At 38.3% G+C, this 24,402-nt stretch overlaps 1 protein-coding gene across 1 annotated transcript in view; it reads left to right on the top strand.

The window, feature by feature from the left end:
• PCCA (propionyl-CoA carboxylase subunit alpha) overlaps positions 1-24,402 on the top strand; it is a 270,748-nt gene that overhangs the window by 209,290 nt on the left and 37,056 nt on the right. The window contains exon 21 of the mRNA XM_058044919.1: positions 2,606-2,659. Within this exon, the coding sequence (XP_057900902.1) occupies positions 2,606-2,659 (54 nt within the window). The remainder of the gene's footprint in view (positions 1-2,605; positions 2,660-24,402) is intronic.

The following is a 24,402-nucleotide window of genomic DNA, read 5'->3' as shown; positions in this document are numbered from 1 at the left end:
AAATGACTCTTTTCAGAAAAATCTAATCACATCTAATAGCTGAAATTTATTTACTGTAATTTGAAACATTAATTATGATAATGTTCTGACTTCTTTTGTAACACAGTTCTCAAAGCCTGGCAGTTCTCTTTTTGTTTTGTTGTAACATATGTTTTGTGACTTGGAAAATTTCTCTATCTTTCTTTATTCTTTGTTTTTTACATTCACCCACGAGGGAAATTTCTTTTTCCCTTCTGTTTCTTAACTATTTTCTTCACTTTCCCCATTATTCTCCCCCCACCCTCGTTCGGGCCAATGACACCCTTGTCTCCTCAGATGTTGATTTAAGAGATGGATTTTAGTGCTTATACAGACTTTAAATGCAATTGACAGTGAATGAAATGCCTTTTTGGACACAGCAAACAGTAGCAGTGGGAAACTGCTGTAGAGTGATACCAGTGTGCTCCAATAGTGTCAGGGCAGGAAAAATGCTGCTGATATCTTTGTCTTGACTTGAGGCTGAGGCTGTAGAAGGTGCCTTCTTTATATACATATTTATTTGGCTTCATTAAAGTGGTTATTAAATTAGTTTTGGAAAGGCTTGGTTTTTGCTATGCTAGCTTATTTGGCTGCAAGTAAAGAAAATCTGTGTGAGGAAGTACTTTAATGATTTGCTTTTCAGTTGTGAAAAGTAAGTCAAGTTGTCAAGATACCTGGCTTTACTCTGAAAGCCTTTAAAGAAAATGACAAAAGGGCCTCTATTTTTCGTTTTGTTTTGTTTTTTAAGTTGTGTTTTTCTGTGTGACAGGGAGATTAGCCAAAAAAATGGAATTTTTATTAGGACATGAAAAGGTCTCTAATGACCCTTGAAAGCGGACAAAAGGGTAGCACAATAAGTGACAGAACTCTAACGAGGGTGGAGGGCATTCCAGGAAAAAAAGAAATTAAATCCTTTAATTTTTTTCGGCTTGCCATTTTCTGACAGCTTATCAAGTGGTTGGGACTTGTTTGTTTTGGCATGTGGTTCATTCATTGTAGGCAGCCGGTACTTTGTTCTTCTTTGTGGTTTCCAAAACCTGATTGTGTTTATCCTAGACTGTGGGAAAAGTGTATATTCCTGTTTCCTTTATAAAAGTAAACGTCAGGTTTTGTATGAAATTTTATTTCCCATATTTTCCATTCCATTAATCATTATTGTTGAAATATGTCAGGCTCTGGCACATCACCCTTTGTTTTCATATGATTGTACAGATTGCAATGTCAGTGTGTGACCTGTTAAGTCAAAAAATAAGCATGTTTGGGCTGTAGTAATTATTACTTCATAAAGTGTGGCTGAGGAACATGCACCATTAGTGAAAAGGGATTAGGATTTAATTTATTGCTATTAAAATTGTTTTGGGGAGTATCTAGCTATTGTGGTGCAGCACTTTCTCATTTGGTCTAGACAAGACAAGACTTAGGGGAGCCATGATTAGGGCTCTCCACATACCTGGAGGTAGCTGTAGAAGGGAAGGGAATAATATGTGTTTCCTGTGTGTAGGGAAACAAATGAGAATTAATATGAGTAATACCGTTTGAAGTAAGGGTTATTGTAATCAAATATTAGGAAAAACTTCCTAATGGTAAAGATGCAGAACAGTGGGATAAATTGCCCAGGGGGAGGCTATGATATTTTTGAAATTGAAAGATTTTGAGAATGAGTTAGAAACGCATCATTTGGGAGTGACACTGATGTGTTTTGATTCTGCTGGGAGATTATTTGTAGCCCTGCTCTTATGATTTTTTGTCTTTAAAATGCTGAAGGCTTCTGTGCAGTTCCTTGCAATAATACTCATCTTCTCAGATCTGTGCTTCAGTACTTTTATGTACACTTGGCATTGTGTAAAAGGGCTGTGTGCTCTTTGTGTAAAATGAGGGCTTGTTCCTTCAGTTGGGACCCGTGTGGGCCATAGCTTAGATAGCAGGAATGAAATGTGAGGAAAACGTTTTGACACTGAAGGAGAAAACGATTCACAGGAAGAAAGAATTATTTATACATCTTGCATATTTAAATTATGCTTAATACTGTGTGAAACCAGTAATATATTTTTTCTTGCATTGTCTTGTGACTTACTGACAATGTAATATTTGAAGACTCTTTAATAACTTCAATCAACTCCTGAACCACAGTAGGTGACCAGACATTTCATAAGGTCATTTTTTTTTCTGTTTTCAAAGTAGCATCATTGGAGGTTTGCATTTTAAAGAGAGATTAAAATGTCTCTCATTAGGAGAGAAGGATGATAATACTAAATGTGAGTAACAGGAATACAGAATCACCGAGATGGCAGAAGCCTCATTATTCATGACATCAGAGTACAAGGTTGCTCTGTGTTGTACTTGGCCATCTTTGCCTTCATTGTCCTTCAAAAATAAATTTTATTGAGTTGACTAAACTAAAACCAAAATCTGAGATGAAGTATGATTTAGACTTCTAGTACTCCCGTTGAAGGAAATTATTTTATCTGGTTAATGTATAGATTTATGTATTAAATTATTTTTGATTACTTACAATGATGTGACAAAGAAAATGGAATGGTTACAAATTTGAGTCGCTTTAATAAATTCTTACATTTGTGTTTTTCAGCGGATTTCTCGGAATGCCTCTGGCGAGACCAGCATTCAGTTTCTAGGCACAGTGGTAAGCCTGTAATAATTGTGTATTGACAGGAGTTTAATTTGTAGAAGAATATAATGTAAACAGAAAGTAGCTAAATTACACTTCTAGTACATTTACACTTGTGGTTATGGGGGCCAGTATTATGTGTAAATATTCTGAGTTTAGCAGGTGAATGTCGGCCAACTGAAGCTAACTTCCAAGACACAGTAGCTATGTTCTACTTTTCTATTGATTCAAGTCTGCATCTGTTTCACTCAGAAGGGATCTAAAAGTAACTGCTTGTAGATTTGTAAGCTTATTGCAATCTAATGAGGTTTGGTGCACATCAGGGTCTGTCCCACTCTTCCTCACCACATAAACTTTCTGATCTTTATTGCTTCACCGTATCACATATCCTTATATCCCAGAGTGGATATCCCAGTAACTGTCTTAGAAAAAATTGTTCAGTAATGCAAAGTGCTCTGTTCTTTTCTCACTCTAAACCAGATTTTGTAGCTCTGTAGTTCTCTCAGATTTTGTTTGCTGGGTAGAAGTATGCCTAAAATCCTAATGAGATTTTATATCATTAGACAGAATGTACTCTGTGAAACTGTGAATGCACTCAGGTATAACATACAGGTTTTGTGTTAGGTCATGGATGCTTATATACATACATGTGATTGAAACAACTTCCGGTTCTGTGATTTGCATGGTTAAAATGCAGCCATTGAATTTTTCGAGTTCCATATGCATCTAAAAATAGTTCTGAAAGTGAAATAAAATTGGAGCATCCTCCAAAGTAAGTTGTCCTGCTTGCTGCCAATAGATTTCACTGTCGTGATATTAACAGTGAAAAGCCTAGGATGAAACATTCCATTTAGAAGTTAGTCCTAACTTCTTTGTGCACTATTTATTTTGGACACAAGTGGATTAGGATTGCATATGGTCATGCTTTCATTCTATTTGTGATTAGTTCTCCTGCAAGTCCTATGAAGCCATTGTTGGTAAGGTGTAACGTGGTAAAGGTAAACTTAACAAGAATGCCTTGCATTTATGTTTTTACCTTACATGTTTGTTTTTAGAAATGAGAAGTGCCCCTAATATATTTTACTTCTATAAATACATCTCTGTGTATACATATTTATTTATTTGTCTTAATCACAAGCAGAGTAGCGGTAGCATAAAGATATAAAAATGAAGTTTTGTTCTGCACTATTGTATTTATGATGATGCTTTGGCTCTGGAGTTGCAACCTGTGTATGTGAGATTGCTGCTAGGTGGCTGATCAGATAGTCTTTGTGTGAGAAGTAAATAATTACTCCAGGTAGATAAGATATAAACACAAATACAGCTTGATAATACTGACTAGATTTTAGTTGATTTGTCTCTAAGTGGGTGTTGTTGTAGGGAAAATTCTGGTTGTGTATTTAGTGACATTATTATTAAAACTTGTTCAAATTAGGTATGAAAATATTTTGTATTCTTTTGTTAGAAGTGCCCTGAAGTCTCACTTACAGACCAGGACTTATGTTCTGGGCCTTGTGCAACAGGAAAATATTATAAAAGAAGAAATAGAATTGATGTGCTTTTTGTGTTAAGAAAAATGATGATGAAACAGCTAATGGATTGTAATATATATTAGATCTTACTGACTAGCTCATGTGTGTTTATTGAATCCTAGTTATTTGGGGAAATCAAGTTTGTGATTACAACTAAAATTCTCAGGAGGACTAAACAGAAATGCCTTGAGTACTCTGAGATTTTTTTATTTAATATGAATTATGCATGTCTTGCTGATCAAACCCAGAGAGAGAACTTCAGCAATCAGGGTAGAGAAACAGTAATGAAGTCTGCTTCCCAGGGTGTGTTCCAATACCAGTTTTCCCATAGTATCCAATCTGTGCCTGTACTTCTCTTAGTTCTTCTAACCCACTGTCCTTCTTTCCCCTAAGTCCTACCTTTTCATTTGTCCTTTGCTCATTTAACATCCTTTTACTGTTCTGATTTAAACTTAACATGCTCAGTTTAGGTAATGGGGTGGAAGATACAATGATATCCACTACAAATTGCTGCACATACAGATACCCAGTCTGTATGTGTGTACATGTGCACACACAAAATGTAAGTGTTCTGACAAAGAAAATGTTATTTTAACAAAGGCCCCAGAAATACATTTTGAGTTCACCATTACTTATCTGTTGTTAAACCCTTGCTAAGTGCAGTTGACTTAGGAAGTGTTTGAAAGGAAAATTTAGCAGAAAAAGAGTCCTGATTGCTCATTATTATTTTTATTATAATGCATTGTTATCAACATAATAAAAAGCTTGCATAGTTACTTCTCTACTCTTTTTTTTTTTTTTAATAGCAAACATAAAGGACAACTCTGAGCATTCTGTGTTCCTTTTGATCAGGGCAAATGTTGATGGCACTCCAGTGGTACCAGGCAGGACTGTGCCATGCAGTGTACAGACCACTGACCTGTCCAGCAGAATGTATTTTTAGATCCAGCTTGTAAGGAGCACAGCTTGCCTGGCTTGTCAGGAAGGCATCAGCTTCAATAAATGGTTTCACTTGATTTTTTGACATGGTAGAAACAACTCTGCTGCTGGATTTTGACAAAACACAAGCCCCTGCTTCAGGTAGGCAACTGACACTCTGAGGGGAAGTGAAAGCTGTGCTTCTCTATTAGAAATATCCTGGCTTTCCAGTTAGTTAGGTGGAGGACAGAGAAGACTGCATTGCAGATGAAAGACAACAGTAAAATATGAATTTTGCTGCATAACATATGGTAAACATCTGGACAGTAAGATGAATGTTTCTGTTAGTGTAGCAGCATATTTCTGTTATTTTAGAGGAGAACAGGAAAAAATCATGTTGCTTTCTCCAGGGATATCATAGCTTTGAGTGCATACTGTTAACATCACTTGGGGGTCTACATGGATTTGTAATAATGCTTTTGTTTGTTTCTGATCATGTGTAGAAATTCATTGCTACTTGAGCATTTCTCTTCTCTCCAAATTGTAGTGCCATTAGATAGCTTATTTTCTCCAAATTGTTTTTTGATAGAGGGTTGTGAGTCTCAGATATGATAGGGACTCATGCTTTTGGAAGATGCAGGAGGATGTTTCTGCCTGAGGAGCAAGCAACTTGTAACTGTAAGAAATAGTTGTTGAATGGGAAATTGCACTCGTTTGGTTTAATTTTCTTGTGAGGATAGCATTTTGAGTCCTCACTAAATTATTGCAGAGGAGATACTAGGTTATTGCTGTAATTGAGATTTTTCATGAGTTTTTGCTCATTTGTCCCCTCTGATGAATGACACTACATGTGGTGTGCTGCTGGAGTCCTGCTATTTTGCCACTTCACACTAGATTTATTCAGATAGTATTGATTAATAGCATTACCATAACAACAAGGTTGTGCTATATATTGTACAAAGAAAAAGGAAGCAAGATAGTACATGATTCAGACTAATGTCTAAAACTGTGCCCAAAAACAAGAGTGCAGGAAGTAAGGAAGCAGTCCTTTATGGGGTGTCTCCTGTGTGTAGGCAGCTCACAGAAGTAGATTTGTCAAAAATGTAGAATCACAGAATTGTTTAGATTGTAAAAAGTTCTCCTGGATGATCAGTTCCAACCATTAACCCAGCATTGTCAAATCCACCACTAAACCATGTCCCCAAGTGCTATGTCTACACATCTTTTAAATGCCTTCAAAGACAGTGACTGCACCACTTTCCTGGGCAGCCTGTTCAATGTTTGACACCCTTTTCCATGAAGAAATTTTTCCAAATACCTGATCTAAACATCCCCTGGTGCAGCTTGAGGTAGTTTTCTCTCATCGTTTGTTACCTGAGAGAGGAGACCAATCCCCACTTGGCTGCAACCTCCTTTCAGGCATTTGGAGAGAGTGTGAAAGACCCCTGAGCCTTCTTTTGTCCAGGCTGAACAACTCCAGCTCCTTCAGCTGCTCCTCACAGGAGTTATTCTCTACGTGTAAAGATCATATAAAATAGATACATAAAATCTATAGAAAAATACTAAGATGTATTTCTAGGATGTATTCAGAACAGAGCTTCTGCTTCAGCCTCTGCAATTCAAAAACCTGGATGTTTGACTACTCAGAAGACCAAAGTCCACCCTTCATTCCTGTCATTCTAATTACCCTCCATTTTCTGTTGTGTCTTTTGTCTTTTCGTTCCACCTTCTGTTCTCTTACGTGAGAGGAATGTTTTTGGCTGGCCCACTGCTGGCCCCAGTCATTTGTTGGTTATTCAGGCCTCTCAGCAGGACTTCAGCAATGAAATACGTCTGGGCAGGCAGCCTTTAACACTAAGAAAGCTGCGAGTATATAGCGAAGTGCAGATTATTGTGCAAGCATTAAACGTATTCTAGACTGTGTGTAGAATTTGAAATAAAGAAGTTGTGTATGCTCAGATAATGAGCAGCCTGGCTCCATCATGTCCCTAATGCCATTGTCAGCTTTGGGCTGCAGGCCATGCTTGACAGTGATGCTCTGCTGACCCAATGGATCACTTTCCTCAAAACAGACGGTCCCTATCCTCTGCTCATCGTTCATGCTGTTTCTTTGATCTTCTCTAATACCACAGCAGAAATATAAGCAGTTATTTTTTTTCCTCTGAGGAGCAATGGAAGAACGTATACATGACATACTGCTCAGTATATTACTTAACAATATAGGGGAACACAATATAGGAACAGACATGGAATGGTTTGGACTTACTTGGGCTTAAGAGTCAAGCCATCTTTAGGTGCTTTCTGAGTTTCCTAACACTGTTTTCTTGATTCATGCATCTCACTAGAGGTTTCTCCATTACTGATGGCCAATGGAATGCTTTTTGCCACCTTTGATTTACAAAATATTTGAAGTTTTGCTGTGGTAGCTTATGCTCACTTATGACTACTAGTAGCCTGTTGATACTACATGTCCTTTTCTTCAGCGTTTTTGCGCACCAACTTAAAATAGTCCTGAGACCCATCACTGCAACCAGTTCTACAAATTCCAGGTTGAGAATACTGGATTTAGGGAAAGTAGACTCTGTCAAGCCCTTGACATACTTTTTAGCATAGCTGGCATATATTGTAGTGCAGTAGTAATCCCAGTTAGTATTAATAGTTTTGGGTTTTAGCTACTTTCGCATAGGTTGGCAAAGGGAAATTCCATATGCAGTCAGGGTTATTAGTTCTGTATCCTGTTCATGGCAGTTAGAAATGGAGAGTTTTGTGTAAATGCAATCCTCAAAATCTGTCTTACTGTATTTTCTTATTTCAGTCGTGTATCTAAGGTAGTCTTAAGAGCTACAGGCCAGTATACTAACTTTTCTTACTGCTGATTCTCCCTTTTGCTCCCTCTTGCCATGGCTTATCTGCTTTTGCTTCAGCAGCAAACTTCCAACTTTTTGTCCCATTACTGAGGCTTACAAATTGTCCCGAAACCCTGCAGTCTGTGTATAATCTCATCAGCAGACAGCTTCCTCCTCCCTTTCTCCTTCTCCCTGTGTTCTTACAAAGCTTTGGCTGTATGAGTCTGATTCAGCTCACAATAGGAAATGTTTAACAACCTGCTTCTTTCACCCTTAGAAATCGTTGCCGTTCTTAACAAGTCCTTTTCTTTCTTTATGCTTTTCTTTCTTTATGCGACACTTCAGAAATTAGATACTGAAGGTTTATGCAGACTTTCAAACATTGGTTGAAGACCTGCAGAGGTTACAAAGGTGGTGTTTATTGGAATATATAGAGTACTAACCACAAGAAAATAAATATAGACCAGTAAGTGTTTATTTTGCAAGCTAATGTCTTTTTAAAAATTTTTTTTTTACTCTTCCTATTCACAAGCCTTAAAATTAGGGTCCCTGCTGATCTAAAGGGAATTGTACTGTTGTATAGGTTTTATTTTATTTTCATCCATTTTCAGAAGCACTGTGAACCACAATGCTTCTAGTAGTAGAACTATCATCAGTGGCATTTCAGTAGTGCAAAAGGTGTCAACAGAAAAAAACATGCAGTTGTTTCTGAAAACAATAACTTCCTTTTGAACGTGGATGATGAGAATCCTGAGACTAGCAGCAAGGTGCTGTAGTGTTCTGTGGAAAGTGGGTAACTCACACAACAAGGATTTCACTTGGGAAAGTAGCAACCATCATTAGGACTTGGTAGTGAGAATTGTTCAGTTCATGAGGTGTGAGTGATCAGGTGCAGTCACACACCTGCATATGCTGTTCACATTTCGATTCTCTTATATATTATTTGCGTGTTTTAAAGCAGAAGGGATAGTGAGTATATTAAAACTGCCCACTGGGAGCAAACTCAAAAACACCTGAGTGATCTAGAAACACCAGTGTTACCAAAAGCCATGTCCCTAAAATAAAAATGATCAAACTATTTTGGAAATCTTGCTCTGGATTCCTTTGGAAAGAGAAATAAGAAGGTGCTTGGAGTTCTTTCTGAATTTTGCTCATGTGACTTAAAAGAAACCAGAAGTGACACAAGTTCCCACAGGACAACTTGTAATCTTGCCTGAGATCTCCTTGAACAAGAGGTGCTGGTGCTAAGGTGAAGCTGCATAGGTGCTTGTGGACACCTAATTGGCTGCTGCCAAATTTCCCTCAACTGGACTATGGATTTTGGATCCAGTGCTCTTCAGAAGACTTGTGAAAACCTAGCTGTCATACTTGTGGGTAGATGAATTTAGCTTTCCTTTGAATCAATTTGGCTGAAATTGATCAGCAGTTTATATAGTGTATGTGGGTGCAAATTGGAGCCGGGAATGGGGATTGAGGAGGCAGAAATCTGCATTGCAAGCATTGTATTCTTACAAAACCAGGATGAAAGTAGGCTATGGCATTTAAATTCTAATGTTTTGCTTTTTCCTTTTTCATTTTTATCTTGGTATTTTATCTGTTGTTAATTAGAGTTTTGATTTGCAGAAAAAAAAGTGATGATATCACAAGTAGGTCAGGATTTCCATTAATGTCCTTAATGTTGGTGGATTCTGCAGCGTGTGTGTGTATAGTGATCTTTGTTTATAATAAATTAGGCCTCTCATCCCTCAGAAATAAGCAATGGAAAAGTTAGGATTTTTGATTTTTCATACTTCTTTTGACAAGTTTCTTTCTTACTGAGCCCAGTAACACTTTAGGACAAGGACTGAACTTGTTTGGTTAGCTTGTTACTTCTTGGAAGATAAGTGGGCAGCTCACCAAAAGGTGTATCAAGTGCTTTACTTTGGTAGACTATGATTTACCACCATTAATAAATAATATGAAATAATTATTAATTGCCTGATTTGGGCAAAAAAAGTGTTGGTAAATTTTTTAAGCTGTATCAAGACTGTTACCTCATAGTGAAGATAATCATTTTCTTATGACAATGTTTACTAAGCATACATGTAGCCCATGATTTTGAGCAGCCTTTTGATGTCTGCCACTTTGGCATATACCCAAGAACTGTTTAGGACGTATTAATTTATATGACTTTGATGCTTAACCAGGAATCCTAATGAAACAAAGGCATAATGAAGTTAGTAAAGCTAATTTAAGTCTCTGAATGTAAATTTTAAATGAAGTTTTTATTGATAATAAATATACTTTGTTTCTCATTAGTCTTCTAGGCTTCAGTGGTAATATCAGTAAAATAAACATGTTTTACAAAGATTTAACATTAAAAATGCTATTAATATGACCCTTGGTACACCAGCACAATTAGATTTCAAAGTGAGCATTTAGGATGTAACAGCGATTAATGACAACCATCGAAAACAATTTTGAACTCCATCAGTTTAACTCAGGAGGGTAAACTTAATATGATAATTTATCTAGTTGAATTGTATCAGCTTAGCAGGAAAGTATGCAAATATGTGACCCTTACCTAGAATCTAAATGGATGCTGTGCTGATAGATTTATCAGTTCCATTAAAGAACTTTAGGGAACTTTGGAATTTCAGCAATTGTTCCCTTGGAGGTTGAAAACCAAACCTGATCTCATACTGGGACCATTCTGGTCTGCATATTTCCATAATTTGCCTTTGCTACTAATATGACAGCAAGACGCAAATAACTGTTTCTAATAATATCAAATGGAGTTGTGGAGGACAGCATTTTAATGTAGTAAAAGACCTCCCCGTGGGGTTGTTATTGCCACTATAGAACAGCAGTTACACAGTTGCAACAACAGTCTCTTAATTGATTCGTTTAATTAGCAAGAGATGAAGCTTGTGCTGCATCTTGTCATCTGTTATCATGGGGGCGGCTACAGAGAGAGTCTCTGCATTTGTCACTCCATACAGTCAGGTTTAAGCAGAGTAAAAGGCATTACACCTATGGAGGTGAGCCTTGGTGAGAATGTTTTGTGAGTGTGCTTTCACTCAGGTTTTCAGTGTGTGGACATGTCTGCCTTAAGAATCTGCATGGTCTCTGGGGAAGAATTTATGACAAAGCATTGTTTTACTGGGGGAAATCTTAATCCAGCCATGCCAGGCATTTCTAACCTAAATATGCAAATCTAAGTATTATAGGAATGGTGGATTATTTGGGGCATCACTGTTGTAGACTAGATTTACTTGGAAGAAATAGGGTCAGATTAGTGGTACCAGCCATCTGCCTTGTGATTGCTTTTTCATGGCATTTTTGTCTCCAGACTAGATAAACAAAGAGTTACATGAGCACATGGTCCATGGTAGGGAGCATGTGTAAAAGAGGGAGTTTTTTTGTAGTTGGTTTTCCCCAGAGTAGTTATGAATACAGATACAGTGCTTTGCTTGTTTCTGGGAGATGAAGTCATTTTTTACTGAGATCTATTTTATTTACATTTTAAGGGTATGTAAATAAATATATTTTAAAGACATGTAAATATATTTGGAGCTTCAGTTTCATTTTTCTCTTCTCCTTGGCTTAGCTTTGTCTTCTGTTCAAGGTTATTCTTCCTTATGGAAGGAAATGTTTCTAGAGGAGGACAAGCTTCTTGTTAAATGCTAATTAAGAAAATGAAGGTTAAGTTGGCATACTTCCATTGTCGTAACACTGACCTAAAATAAGGGATCTGGTACTAATATGAAATAAATTAGAGGGGGAAGCAAATAATTCTGTGCACGTGAAACACTTGAGATGTCTTCTCGTGGTCTGCTTTTTAAATGCCTGTGCTCTGGAGGTTTTTTGTTTGTTTTTGATTTTACGTTTGTGTGCTGTAGTGTTGGACATGCTATCTAATTTTGGAATACAGTGGTCCTGTCACTCTATAGCAATATGCTGTTAGAAAAGGCATGTTTTTTAGGACAATTAAAGTGAAGATTTAGCCTACTTATCATTAAAGATCCCATGGTAATTTCCACAAGGTTCTGAGATTGCTTCATATTCTGAGAGTCTTGGCCAAAGTCCACTTTGTGTAATTACCTTCTGTCTGCACAAATCCCTATTGCAATTTTAGATGTGTTTGGTATTTTTCACTTTCTGTCCTAAATAGTGAAAATATTGCTACATACTGCTCATAATTGCTGTGGGTTATAGCCTAGGTTCAGATAAGGAGATTATTAGTGAATTTTGTGTTCCCATTGTTAAAACAACAGAATATGTGAAAAATGATGAGTAAACAGTAGGATATAAGTTAAATCCACAAACAGATGGAATTGCTCTAATTTTTTGACTGTTTCACTGCATCTTGTCTGTCTCTGAGCTAAAGTATCTCTACTGCTTGGACCATCATTGAGGGAAAGACCAACTCTCAGACCATGTCAGAGGTCAAACTTAGCAGTCTGCATGGTTCTTTGAAGCAGGTCAGAAACGAGTGTGGGGCTCTAAGTGCTGTTGTCGTGTGCTCAGTTGACTTTTACGTGGATTTCATAAGTTTTTGTTCCCACAGCTGAAACACTTGATTGTGTTAAGGTTTGTCTCTTAACTAAAACTGGTTTCAGTTCCTCTTTCTGCATGCTTTCATGAGCTCCAGAGTGTGTGTTCAACCATGCTGTCTTTAAAATGGTCCACTTCTGTGTTGCTTCATTTGATAGAATTTAATGTCTTCTTCTTGAAGACAGTGCTTTCATCACTAAAGCCTTGTATTACTTTGTTGTATGCCATGTCAAATCTTTTTATTGATATTTCCTCTTTCTAGTAATCCTTTCTTTGTTTTTTCTGCCATATTTATCTTCTTCATCTTTTCTCAGATTGCCTCTCTTGTATATTTCCTGTGTCAGATTCTTTGAGACATACTTGTATTTTGGGGTTTTTAAATTTATTTATTTATTTTCTCTAGAAAGATACGTGGGTTGAGAAGAGAGATAATAGTATTAATCTGACATCAACTTTCATGTCTTTCTCTAAGTAGCATTTAGGAGAAGAATAAACTTTAGAAAAATTGCTATGCATCAGCAAGTCATATAGCTACTGGAGTTAACATATAAGTGTTAGAGATGGAGGGGGAATACCAGGGGCTCTTGTAACACAAAAATTGTTCCTTTGTTTATTCATTTTCTTCATAGCATGTAAGATCTATATTTTGAAGCGCTTAAAATTTTCCCCAGTGTTCATTTAAAGCTCTCTGCAAATATCAGGGGAATTTATCATGCAGGAACACACAGTTTATTTCACTTTTTTATGCAACTCAAGTTTCACATAAATTCTCTTCTGTGTAAAGTACATTGAAAAGGATGTGAATGATGTTTTAACAAAGATTCTGTGCATCCCTGCTTGTCTGAAGGACAGCAATCCATGCTGCTGCAAGCACTCCGCTGGTACAAGCAGGCAGTCTCCATCTTTGTTTCATTCATGCTATTTGGTATTTGCAGTCCTTGCCCACAGCAAGGCAAGGAAGGTGAAGGACAGAGCAGTGGCAGTAGGAAGCATCATGCTTTGTGTGACCATCTCCCAAGCACCAGTCTTATGGCTTGGAGAGGTGCCATGTTGGCAGGGTGCACAGGAAGTATTCACATAGCAAATTGTGTTATGAGCAGCAGAAGCACAACAAGGTTCTTCCTGCATCCAATGGTGTTTGATCAGGGGAAGGGAGAGAGAAAGGGGAGGCCAGGGCAATGTGGTAAAAAAGGAAAGGCCCACACTATTGTAAGGACTGTGAAAACAAGCTAGCCCTGTGCCAGAGACCTTCAGTGTATATGGCAGAGCAGTGCTGAGTGGGCCACAGGAACGTTCAATCAAGGCCAAATGCCCCGTGGGTAGGAAAGCTGTAGTAATGTCCTGTGTTTCCACTGTAACTCCTACTCCTCCCTGCCTTAGAGCAGCTTCTCTTGACATGCCCTCAAAAGCAATTTTCACTTGCTGCTTTCTTTGACATCAGCTTTTATATGAGGAAAAACAAAGATGTTTGAGTTTTCAAATACTTACATTAGTGTTCTGTTACAAGTCTTCGGGCGTTCCTTGTTTTTTTGTGAGGGTTTTCTGTTGTTTTGTTGTTTTTTTTCTCCCTAGGTTTGTCTTTTAGTTATAAAGGAGCTGCAGGGAAGCCCTCCCTTAGCCTTGCAAGTTCCAAGCCCACTGTTAACATTTAACAAATACTCAGGAAGCAGAACAGCCCAATGTGCTCGCTGTACCTAAGCCAGATCTGGACACTTCATCAAGAAGATCCCAGCTATGTTCTGACAGGCATTTGTTCCACAGCCTGATTCTGACACATTGACTGAGAACAAGAATACATGATAATGGAAATAGCCTTGTTTATGGCATCAAATGATTGCATTTTTCAGGCACAAACTTGACTCAGGTGTCCTGTAAAGGAAAATAAAACTTTTGTTAAATTATGAATCATCTCAAGATGCTAGGGAGGCAGTGAATTTCTCCACCCTTAACATCATTTTGTAGGCAAGATGAAAACACAGAATGTTAATGTTTCCTAATTTATCTTCAGTAGCCAAGTGAAATTGCAGCATTACACATGGAGTAACTGTACAAACATGCTTCTACTCAGAGAGGCCAGAGATGGCTCCTATAGAAAGTTTGAGGTTGAAGCAAACACCCCACTCCTTCAAAGCAGGGTCAGTGAGAGCAGGCTCATCAGGGCTGTGTCCAATTGGCTTTTAAATATCTAAATAAACTCCATATCTTGACAATGTGTTCAGCAATTTGCAAATTCTTGGCTGTCCCCAGGGCACTGGGCAGTGACACAGAAGTGATGTCGATGAAGAAAAAGGACAAGAAATTCCAGGTCTGTGGCAATGCTGAGTGTAAAAGAGAATAATCATTCTTTGCCAGAGCTTGTGTGACTGCACTAAGAAGTATCCAGTTGAGGAGAGGTCAGAAGCTCCATTTCTAAAGTGAAAAAGACTGAACACTTGTGCTGGAGACATAGGCATGTAGCAGAATTAAGGAGTGGTATTATATTCAGGAGGAGTTTTCAAAAGTCCATCACTGAATGATCCATCCTCAGTGGTTCATCTGCTGAGACCCTGCATTAGCAGTGGTGAATTTTGAGTCCAAGATTGATCCATTTGTATTCTTTTCAGGTGTCTGTCAGCGCTGCAGAAGCTCCTTCACCTTTGCACCAGTTCTTTGAAGCATTTTTCAAACTCATGTAGTGTTTGGGGTGTTTCAGTTTTGGGCATGTGGCATTTGGCAGTAATTGGTTCCAAAACCATTTTCAGCATCATGAGACTGCTGGGAGGCCCCTCCAGCTGTAGAGAAAACAAATTGCTATTCTGCTTCTGATTTTGTTCTTGCTGGCTTGGTTTGTGGTTCACAAAGTCCACTCCAGTTCTGCTAGAAATATATTTGAACTGGCATCAGTAACATGAGAGATGTTACAATTTACCTGGAGCACCTCATTTGGAAAAATATTATTCTCACTGACAGATGATCTTGTGTTGTTTGTGCAGCTTGAGTGCCTATGCTGGGTTGAGCAGTGAGCCTCAGATTACTGACAGCTACACTGAAACTGGGCACTGGCAGCCAAAGAATTTAGATGTGCTAGGGCTGGAGAGTAGGCACCCCAATAGCTGGTTGTTGAGTGGAGGTAGGGGAGCCTGAGCCAAGCTCACTTCCTTGGGCTTGGAGGAAGCAGGATGGACTCCTGTTACCATAGATTCCCTGCAGTGTCTTTCTGGGTAGGGAGAGAGGGACCGTGACAAGACGTATTAAGGAAACTACTTGAGGTTGCAGTGGAGATATCAGGTTGTAGGAACTCATTTTCTGTATATAAATTTTGATGAGCAGAGTAAAAAAAACCACCTGAGATGGAAGTCAGGCTGAAGGCTGTGATTTCCACCAATTTTCATGTATGACAGTGTGAGATGTCTAGCATGAGCAAGTCAGATGCTTGGTTTTATGCACAGACTGCAGACTGAATGGCATATATTAGTTTTTGGCTTCACTACAGAATGTAATACTCTCCAGGCCATTGTGGCTTCTCAACAGCAGGAGACAGCAGCAGAAAAGTTCCCCTGCAGAAAAACTTTGTACAAATGCAGCTGCTTCCTAGGGAACTCGCTGCCACAGGCACGTTCAGCATTGGCCTAAAAGCCTTTGGAGTGAACGTCACTCTCTGGTGTCCGACCTAGAGCCACCATCAGTGCCTGAAGGATTTGTCTGTGCCTGATAGCTCAGAGCTAGACCTCCAGAGCAGAGTAAGCCAGTGCTGTGCAGCCCTCCTGAGCCCAGCCTGGAAGTGCTCGTGTTTTGGTTTTGATCCATTTTTCACTTTGTGTCAGAATTTCCTTATGTAATATACAGCTAAAAGTGATTTTCAAGTACTTTGGCTTCATTGTGTTTTTGTTCCCCACCCCTATGCTTTTATGTTTGAAGGCTCCATTAGTGTCCATAACAAAGAGAGAGTAACACAGATGGTAAACATTTTTACCACAGAACACCAGCAGTGAACACCATATCACTGATTTAGGAGTCTCTGCACTGTGCTTGCTCAGCTGTACATAATCACTCTCATTTCCTTCCCTTGGGTTCCTGGCCAGCTTGGGGAGACTTTTCCTGACGTGCTCAGCGAAGTCTCCCTGGCACTGCAGGGCTGTTGCTCAGCTCTCACGTGTGCCTCTTTGTAGAGCGAGAAGCTCCACACTGGAGCTGGGGTGAGCTTTTCTCTGGCATGTTCTCTGGTTTTCAGAAATGTATTTTCACCAAATGTACAAGGCTAAAATTAAAATTCTTTTGGATGAGGACAATGTCTGCCTTAGCTGCCAGGCTGCCTTAGTGCATTTGAATGCCTCCCTGATACAAAAGATAATAAACCTTTGGGGACTGTGATTAGCCCTGCTAGGGTTTTGTGGGATAGTTGCCATGGTAGAAGCTAGTGAACATTTGGTACAAAGCAATAACATTCTTAAAGTTTCAATTTTCATTCTGGGAATGCTGATAGAAAGATGAATGCTATGAATAAGGGTTGTTGGTTCTCTGTAGTAGTTCAAATAAAACTGTAAAAAAGTAATTTGGTTTGGTGCAGCATTTTACCAAGCCAACTAGCTGTGAGGGTCTTATGTTCTCTTCCTTTTTACTTTTCTTTGTACAAACAAAATAGCAAACGTAGGCTCTGTCTATCAAAAATGCATGTAGCTTTTCTTTTGTACTTAGATGAGAGAGAGAAAGTCAAACTAAAATTTCACATTAGCATTCTGCTTGTAAAATAAAACAGTGTCCTTTGGGCCAGAGGAGTTGTTTTTTTTTTTCAAAACAAGCATGCACTACAGTCTGTGTAGTAGTGGCCCATTTTGGTGACTTGTTTACTGGTGTGCCTTTCATATCCAAATTCTTGGCTTCGGACAAAGCGTTCAAATACTTTTTATCAGAAGAAGAAGAGGAAAATTGTCTGAAATTGGAGCCAAGTTCACATTCTCTGGAGTAGCATTTCAGCCTTTGGGAGGACCATCTAGTGCAGAGTGACTGAAAACTTGAGCTAGGTTTGTTTGAACAATCTAAACTAAAAGAAGAGACAGCAAAACAAATACTTTTTAATTCTTGTGCTTTTTTTATATTTACACTGGCAGTGGTGTCTTCCTCAGATAAAACGTTTTGATATTAAGCAGTTCCTCTAATTTTACTGGGCTGTGTTTCTTTTTATGGTAACACACACTGTGCAGAAAGGTCATTATATGGGAGAAAAAAGCTGTCAGCATAAAAGAGAAAGTTAACATTGCACATGTCTTTGTTTATGGGGTTCTTGGAATGTGCTGTGACTTTGAGCCAAATGATGGCTTAAACTGTTCTTTTTAATATGCTGGGTGGCCCCTCCCTATGTTCTGCCAGTAACAGGTACTCCACCTTGCAAGTAAAAAATTGTAAAATTATCTGTGAACTCATCTCAAATGTTTCCTTTGTATATTGCTAGTACTTGCTTTAGGGACCATTTAAATTTTTTGTTAAGGTTGGAATGTGGTCATGGTTGCATTTAATTAACCCAACTGTGTGTGAGGAGAGCACTGACATTAATAATTGAAATGTGTATTTGCTGCATATCCAAAATGAGTTGAGGCTTGTGCCAGTCTGTGTTGTCTGATGACCATACATCACAGGGAGCCTTGCAAACTTCACTGGTGATTTTTGTCTCATTTAGTATTGCATTAACATCTGTGGCACAAATGGCCATTTATCACATGGTAGTTTTGTTTGAATTCCAGAAGAAAGATGAAAGAAAATGCAGCTACTCTACATTTTTTTTACTTCCAACCCCCAACAAGTTTCATGTCTAAGGTTAAATGAGGGCAAAGGGGTAAAAACACTAAATAATTTTTAGGTTATAAATTTTTCAATGTTGTACCTTAATAAAAGAAGAATAAAACCTTGTCTTTTCTAACCAAAACTACTGCCTTTGGTTTCATCTTGAAGTGAGGTTTCCTCATAAAAAGACATGAGGCTGATCAGATGTTAACCATCTTGGGGATTCCTGTTGAACCAGTCCTGCACAGGAGTGAGGAAGGAGCTCTGACTTGGAACATGAGAGATCAAGTCAACAATTAAAGGATAATAGTGAATTGGGAAGGAAAGGGAAGATGACTAGCCAGGAAGGATTAGCCTGAGTCAGGAACAAATTTCCTGAAATTACTCAAGCAGGTGCTTAAAGGGAGGTGTGTTATTCTTCTAAGGAGTGATTTTTCAGGAGTGTTAACCAGCTGCAGGTCTGGTCTTCTCCATTGGGGAAGAGAAGGATACTGCTTCATAGGGTCAGACTGAAAGCAGTGTTCTCCTGAAAGACAAGATTTCTGCTCGTCCCTGTGAGAGGCAGTGTGCATTGTTCTATGAAAGAGATTAATGTCCTAGCCCACTGACCTTTTCTAGTGAGGAGAAAGAAGTGTTTATAGAGCTAATATACATATTTTCAGTGTGATTTCTTTGTATAACATCAGTAGATATTAAAAGCAAGACTTTCTGAAAGGAGAACAGCTGGTATAAACTGTGGCAAGTTTCACAGGGATAAGCAGCATCTTTTTTATTAAACCAGCCAATGAGGTTGTGAGGAAAAAAGGCAGCATCTAAGTTCATAGCCTGTTCCTTGCTGCAGCTTCAGTAGGGAAGGGGGATAAAGATTTGTCTGAGAAGTTTTCACAGGCTCCATCCCTGGACTTTGATGTTGGGAAGCTGGAACCAGAGACCAGAGAAAGGGACAAATCAAACGTGGGATGGGTGAGGTGAGGACTTTCAGTTTCTGCTCTGAATGGTTGGGGTACCAACTGTCAGTGCAGTGTGAGCTTTGTTTCATGAAATGACCTAGCATTAACAGATATCATAGCTACCCATGTTTAGATATTACAGCTGCCTGTGTTTCTTTTTATTAAAATATTCTCAGATCGATTCTGTGCGCTCAACTGTATGCATGCCTGCCTAGTGTATAAAAATGGGGGTTTGGTTTTCTCATTTTCAATGTGTTTCATTACACTGGATTCCTTTACAAGCCAAGCTGATATTTGTTTGGCTGAATTCATCTTGGAGTTGTATGGGAATGGACACCTCAAATGCTAATATCTGATTTTTATACGCACTGTAACATCTGCACTAGTTTTTGTGGGGATTAGGATTCTATGGGCAGTGGTTTTGTTCAGGAGCAAGTACATTAGTAAACCTGAGATTGTATATTTTACTATATATCAAATATTTGTCAAAGGATTGTCCATTGAACACTTCTTCCACATAAAGAAAGAAAGCAGAGTTTATTTGGATGGCAGAGGTTTCACCAGATTGCATCTCCTGGCCTTAATCTAAAGAAAAGGAGGGAGACCTGCAAATACCAAGCATTTAAAATTCCAGTGTATTTTATTGGACAAGGAAACTTTATGTTAAAAAAAACATGTACTTTGAATGATTTCCAAAATATATTGTTGGATTCAAAGTTGTGAAATGTAATTGCTTTTACATCCTGACAGAGCCACAGGATCTGGAGTGGCTTAAGAATAGTGAAGACCGAAGGCCAGAGTTTCAGAGGCAGCTTAGTCCCACTAAAATAATGCATGTTAGGCACCTAAATGCCTTTGAAATCTGACTCTGAGCCCATAGTTTTTGTTGCTCTTAATACTTTGGACATTTCTTTATGCCAGCCCTTTGGTTCAACTCAAGGAACAGGAGAGGGATTTCCTGTGTCGGTTGTCAACGTGCTGTTTAGCACTGGAGCTAACCCCAAGCACAGGGCTGGGCAGTGCTGCTCTGGGACTCACTCTACATCAATATTACTCCAGTAGAAGTCAAAGTTTAATTGCTGATGCGACATTTGACTCCATTCTACAAGTAAGTTCTGAAGTAAGGAAGATGTCAAAGAACAATTTCCCCTTCCCTCCCCCCCACTTTTTCTTTTTCTCCTGGGTTTCAGTGTTTCTCCCAAGACTTATTTTGAGAGGGTAATATATATCCCAGCAACATGGACATCGCTGTTCAGAGCTCTTTGTGTAGTCATAGTTTTATGGGTAATAATACTTTGCTGTCTTTAAAGGAAGGAGCAGCCTTAGAGAATCAGGCTGAAAAATAGCTAAAAAGTGTAATTTCTTCCCGTCAAATTATAAACCTATACTGTGCTTGCTAAAAGCACATAATGAGTGGAAAGTGAGCACTAATCTATTTGGCTCTGCCTGAACCTTCATATTTCTATTTATCTCAGTGGGAGTTTTTAATATTCTACTGATGTTATTTTATGTTTTGCTGACTTTCAGGTTGAGATATTGTCAGTTAGAATCATGTTGACTGCCTGAATGCAAAATCAGATTTTGTTAGAATTAATAAAATCACGCTATTATGGACCTTGGAGATGGCACTAGCTGATATAAATGATGTCCAGAAATGATGTAATGAGCTGGTTTTGCCATTATTTCAAGATTCTTTTTCTTACCCTTGAAAGGGTTTTGCAAAGGTATATGCATATTAAGGATCAGATTCTGCTCGCATTACTGGGAGAGTATCTCTAATTGAGCTAAGCAACAGTGCTGAATGCATGAATGAAACTTCTTTCCAGTTGCTACTTCATTAATTGCAAATTACTTTTGCCTGGTCCTCAATTTGCCCTCTGATTTTCCCTGGGTGCCTGCCTCCTCCCTGCCACAGTTCCACACTCTGGTTATTGAACATGCAGTGGTCTTGCAGCTGATTCAGTGAGGACTGCAAAAAAGTTGTAAAGATGAGCAAAACTTGATGTAGAGTTTTGACACATGAGGACACATAAGCTGCTGACTGTGGTGTTGAAGTGTAGGATGTGCAGTGGTGAGGAATACAATGCATGAACTAAGAAAACTGTATCTCCTATTAGCAGTTCCGTGCATGACTGGAAAATGCTTTTTAAAGTAACAGTAAAAAAAGTTCTGTTTATAACAAAACTGGAAGCACAAAAAAGATAAAAATTAATTCAGCATTGTAAATTAAAAATACATTAAAATCTGCTATGTAAATGCAACATTTAGTTATTTTATAGTGGAACTTAACTAAATTATCTTGGAGAAATAATGAAAACCTTTTATTAATACCTACGTCTTATCCATCAAGTTCCTTATTCACTTTGTGTCTGTGCTGCCAGATGGTGAGTTGAAATTCAGGCTCAGATTTAAATACTTGGTATAAATAAGGCATATTATGGGAGAGCTTGTGAATGAGATTCAGTTTCACTTGGAGGTGTGAAGACAAACAGTGGAAAGACTTTCAGATAGGAAGAGTCCTGGGGAAACAACAGCCTACAACCACCTCCTTTTCCCTTTGATTCAGTCTTGGTGAATTTTGAAGTGAAGCAATTTCAGGGGAAATGCAGAGTTTTATTATGGCTGTTTTTGAGATCACTCAAATCTGCAATTTCTCCAAATAACTTAGGAGGCTTTTAAAAAGATTTAGGAATGGAACTACTAAAGTTGTCCATTCTGAAGAGTGACCCCAAACTATCAACCTCTTCTGAGAGCTGGTAGAGAGGTTGCTGACACATTTAAGGCCCTTAGGAAAGTGCTACAGTGAATGAGGCATCATAGCCTTATCCTTGAAAGCACCTAAAATACTGGCATGCTATTATGAACTGAGATCTGTATAGACATTTTTACCTTGATCCATCATTTAGCTGCATTCATTATTGCTTTTTTTGCCTACTTAAATGAACTCATGCAAAGGAAAAGAGGACAAACCCTCAGTTCATGCACTCATGCTTTTCTCAGTAGTTTCCGTGTGACTAAGGATTCATAAGTAATAGAATTATGAATGCCCAAGAAATCTTTCTTCATTTGTAACAGTTTATATTCAGAGCACTTCAATTCCACAGAAAGTCTGTAAAATCTCCAGCAAATTATGAATTTAGACTCTGGTTTTTCTCACCAGAGAGGATCCTTCTCCAAGTTCTCCAGTACTTCAGTGGTTGGCACAGATACAAATTTTACAAGTGTGTGTCATTTTTCCATCTTCTTGCTGCTATGTCCTTGTGGTAGAGGCAGTAACATTGCTAAAGGCACGTTGACACCTCCCAATAGTATGAAAAATTATTAAAGAATGGATTCTTTATTCTTCAAAAGTCAGGACTGTGGCATTGAGTAACTCCACCAAATTTCAGCTTAGGATGGTGGGAATACAAGTTATTTATATGCAGCACAGATAAATTAAGGCTGATTGCTGGTGACAGACTTAAGTGGGAGGCATCTAGACCACTTCTATAGACAAGAAAACATTTCAGTGGAGGCTAAAAAACCCAGTTTTTAGCCTCCACTGAAAGTTCTTACATGTGCTTTAAAAATTCTTTACAGGTGTTTCTGGAAGGTGAAATTGGTTAAAGTGTGGTGCTATTAACACCAAGGTCGTGGGTTCAATCACCATGTGAGGGTTGGACTTAATGATCCCTATGAGCTCCTTCCAACTCAGAATATTTTGTGATTCTGTGAAATGCAAAAATATGATATGCAATAGAAATATATTGTCAGATGGACACATTTGATCTCTAAGAAATGGAGAAGATTTATTCAATATTCTTAGTGCTTGGTCATCGTTCGTACGTGTGCCAGGTTGTATTTGAAATCACAAGGCAGAACAAATTGAGAAAATATGTCTACTCAAGGAAAAGTGGCTTGTTTTGCATGAAAAAGGCTGGGCCTGCTTCTTAGGTAAGACATTAGTTGGAAATTGTGTGTTGTATTTTTGTGATTACATTTTCAGATGTGATAGATTCCTCTTGCATGCATGCAAATCTGTGGAAATCACAAATTCTTCATCTTTCAGGAATCAGGGTATCAGTAGTTCTCCCCTGTCTCTTAGTTGAAGTAAAATATTTCTCTCAGTAGAGAACTCTTAAAACCTTTTCTAATATGATTTTTTCTGCAGCTTGCCAGTGACATCTTTACTATGCAGGCATGCATGGTGGCCCACTGGGAGTTTCAGTTCACTTCTGATTATTTCCCAGGCTTTCGCCGGGGAATTTCTCAGGCTCAGACAGTTCTGAGCAGTCATTTCAGAGCACTCCTCTTCTTCACTGCACATCAGTGCCAGATTTTCAAAGATGCAAATACAGCACAGTGTGTGACAATTCTGTCTCTGCAGCCCAAATGCATGTATTTGAAAAGACAATTCTCTGTGTCTGATTTTGAAACTTCCAATGATACTACAGTGATGCTATAAAGACAAATTAGTCCTTTCACCAGCAGAGAGGGAGAGAGATGAATGTTTTAATCAGAAGAACAAAGAAAAAACACATGTATTCATCAGTAACAGGGTTAATGGAGAGAATTTACTTTTTTAATTAAAAAAGTGAAAAATTAAGCCTTACTGTTAGCTTGTTTCTGTTTCAGATGATCTGTTTGCATCATTACTTATTAATCAATACTGTTTTTCTGTGCACAAGGAACTTATTTATTGTATTTATATAACATTGCCTGATGAACAGAGTGGCTGCTTACAGTGCAGTGATATTGAAGTAGTTTGAGTTATAAATATTTTTAATGATCCTGTTGTTGATGGATGGATTTTTCCTCTCAGCAAAGGCGAAGGCTTGCCCAAGTAGCTTAAGAGAACAATTTGAGTGTCAGTTTCACAAGTGAAAAAAATCCAAAAAGGAAAAGGAAGCAATTCATTCACAACGGGACATGGTGCAGAGGAGGATAACCTGCCTTCAAAGATTTTTGTTTCGAGTATTATAATGTTTAATAAATAGTTTACTTCAAAGGACTTTGCTGGAGAAAAAAAAATAAAATAAGCAGCTTTCCTGCTATTCTTGTTCACTGGTCCAGTGTTGCTATAAGTAGCTCATATCCTGTCCTCTGTGGTCTCAGGTGGTTAGCTTTTGTTTGAGGAACTGAAGCTTCAACCGAAAGAGCTGTGCCTACCCGTTAAATTATTAGGTAGTTGACAATATGTCTTGAGAATCAATGGAACTCATTGTGGAGCTTGGCGGGGT

The sequence above is a fragment of the Melospiza georgiana genome, chromosome 2 (assembly GCF_028018845.1).
Source record: "Melospiza georgiana isolate bMelGeo1 chromosome 2, bMelGeo1.pri, whole genome shotgun sequence".
NCBI lineage: Eukaryota > Metazoa > Chordata > Aves > Passeriformes > Passerellidae > Melospiza > Melospiza georgiana.
This window is presented reverse-complemented; position numbering and strand designations above follow the sequence as displayed.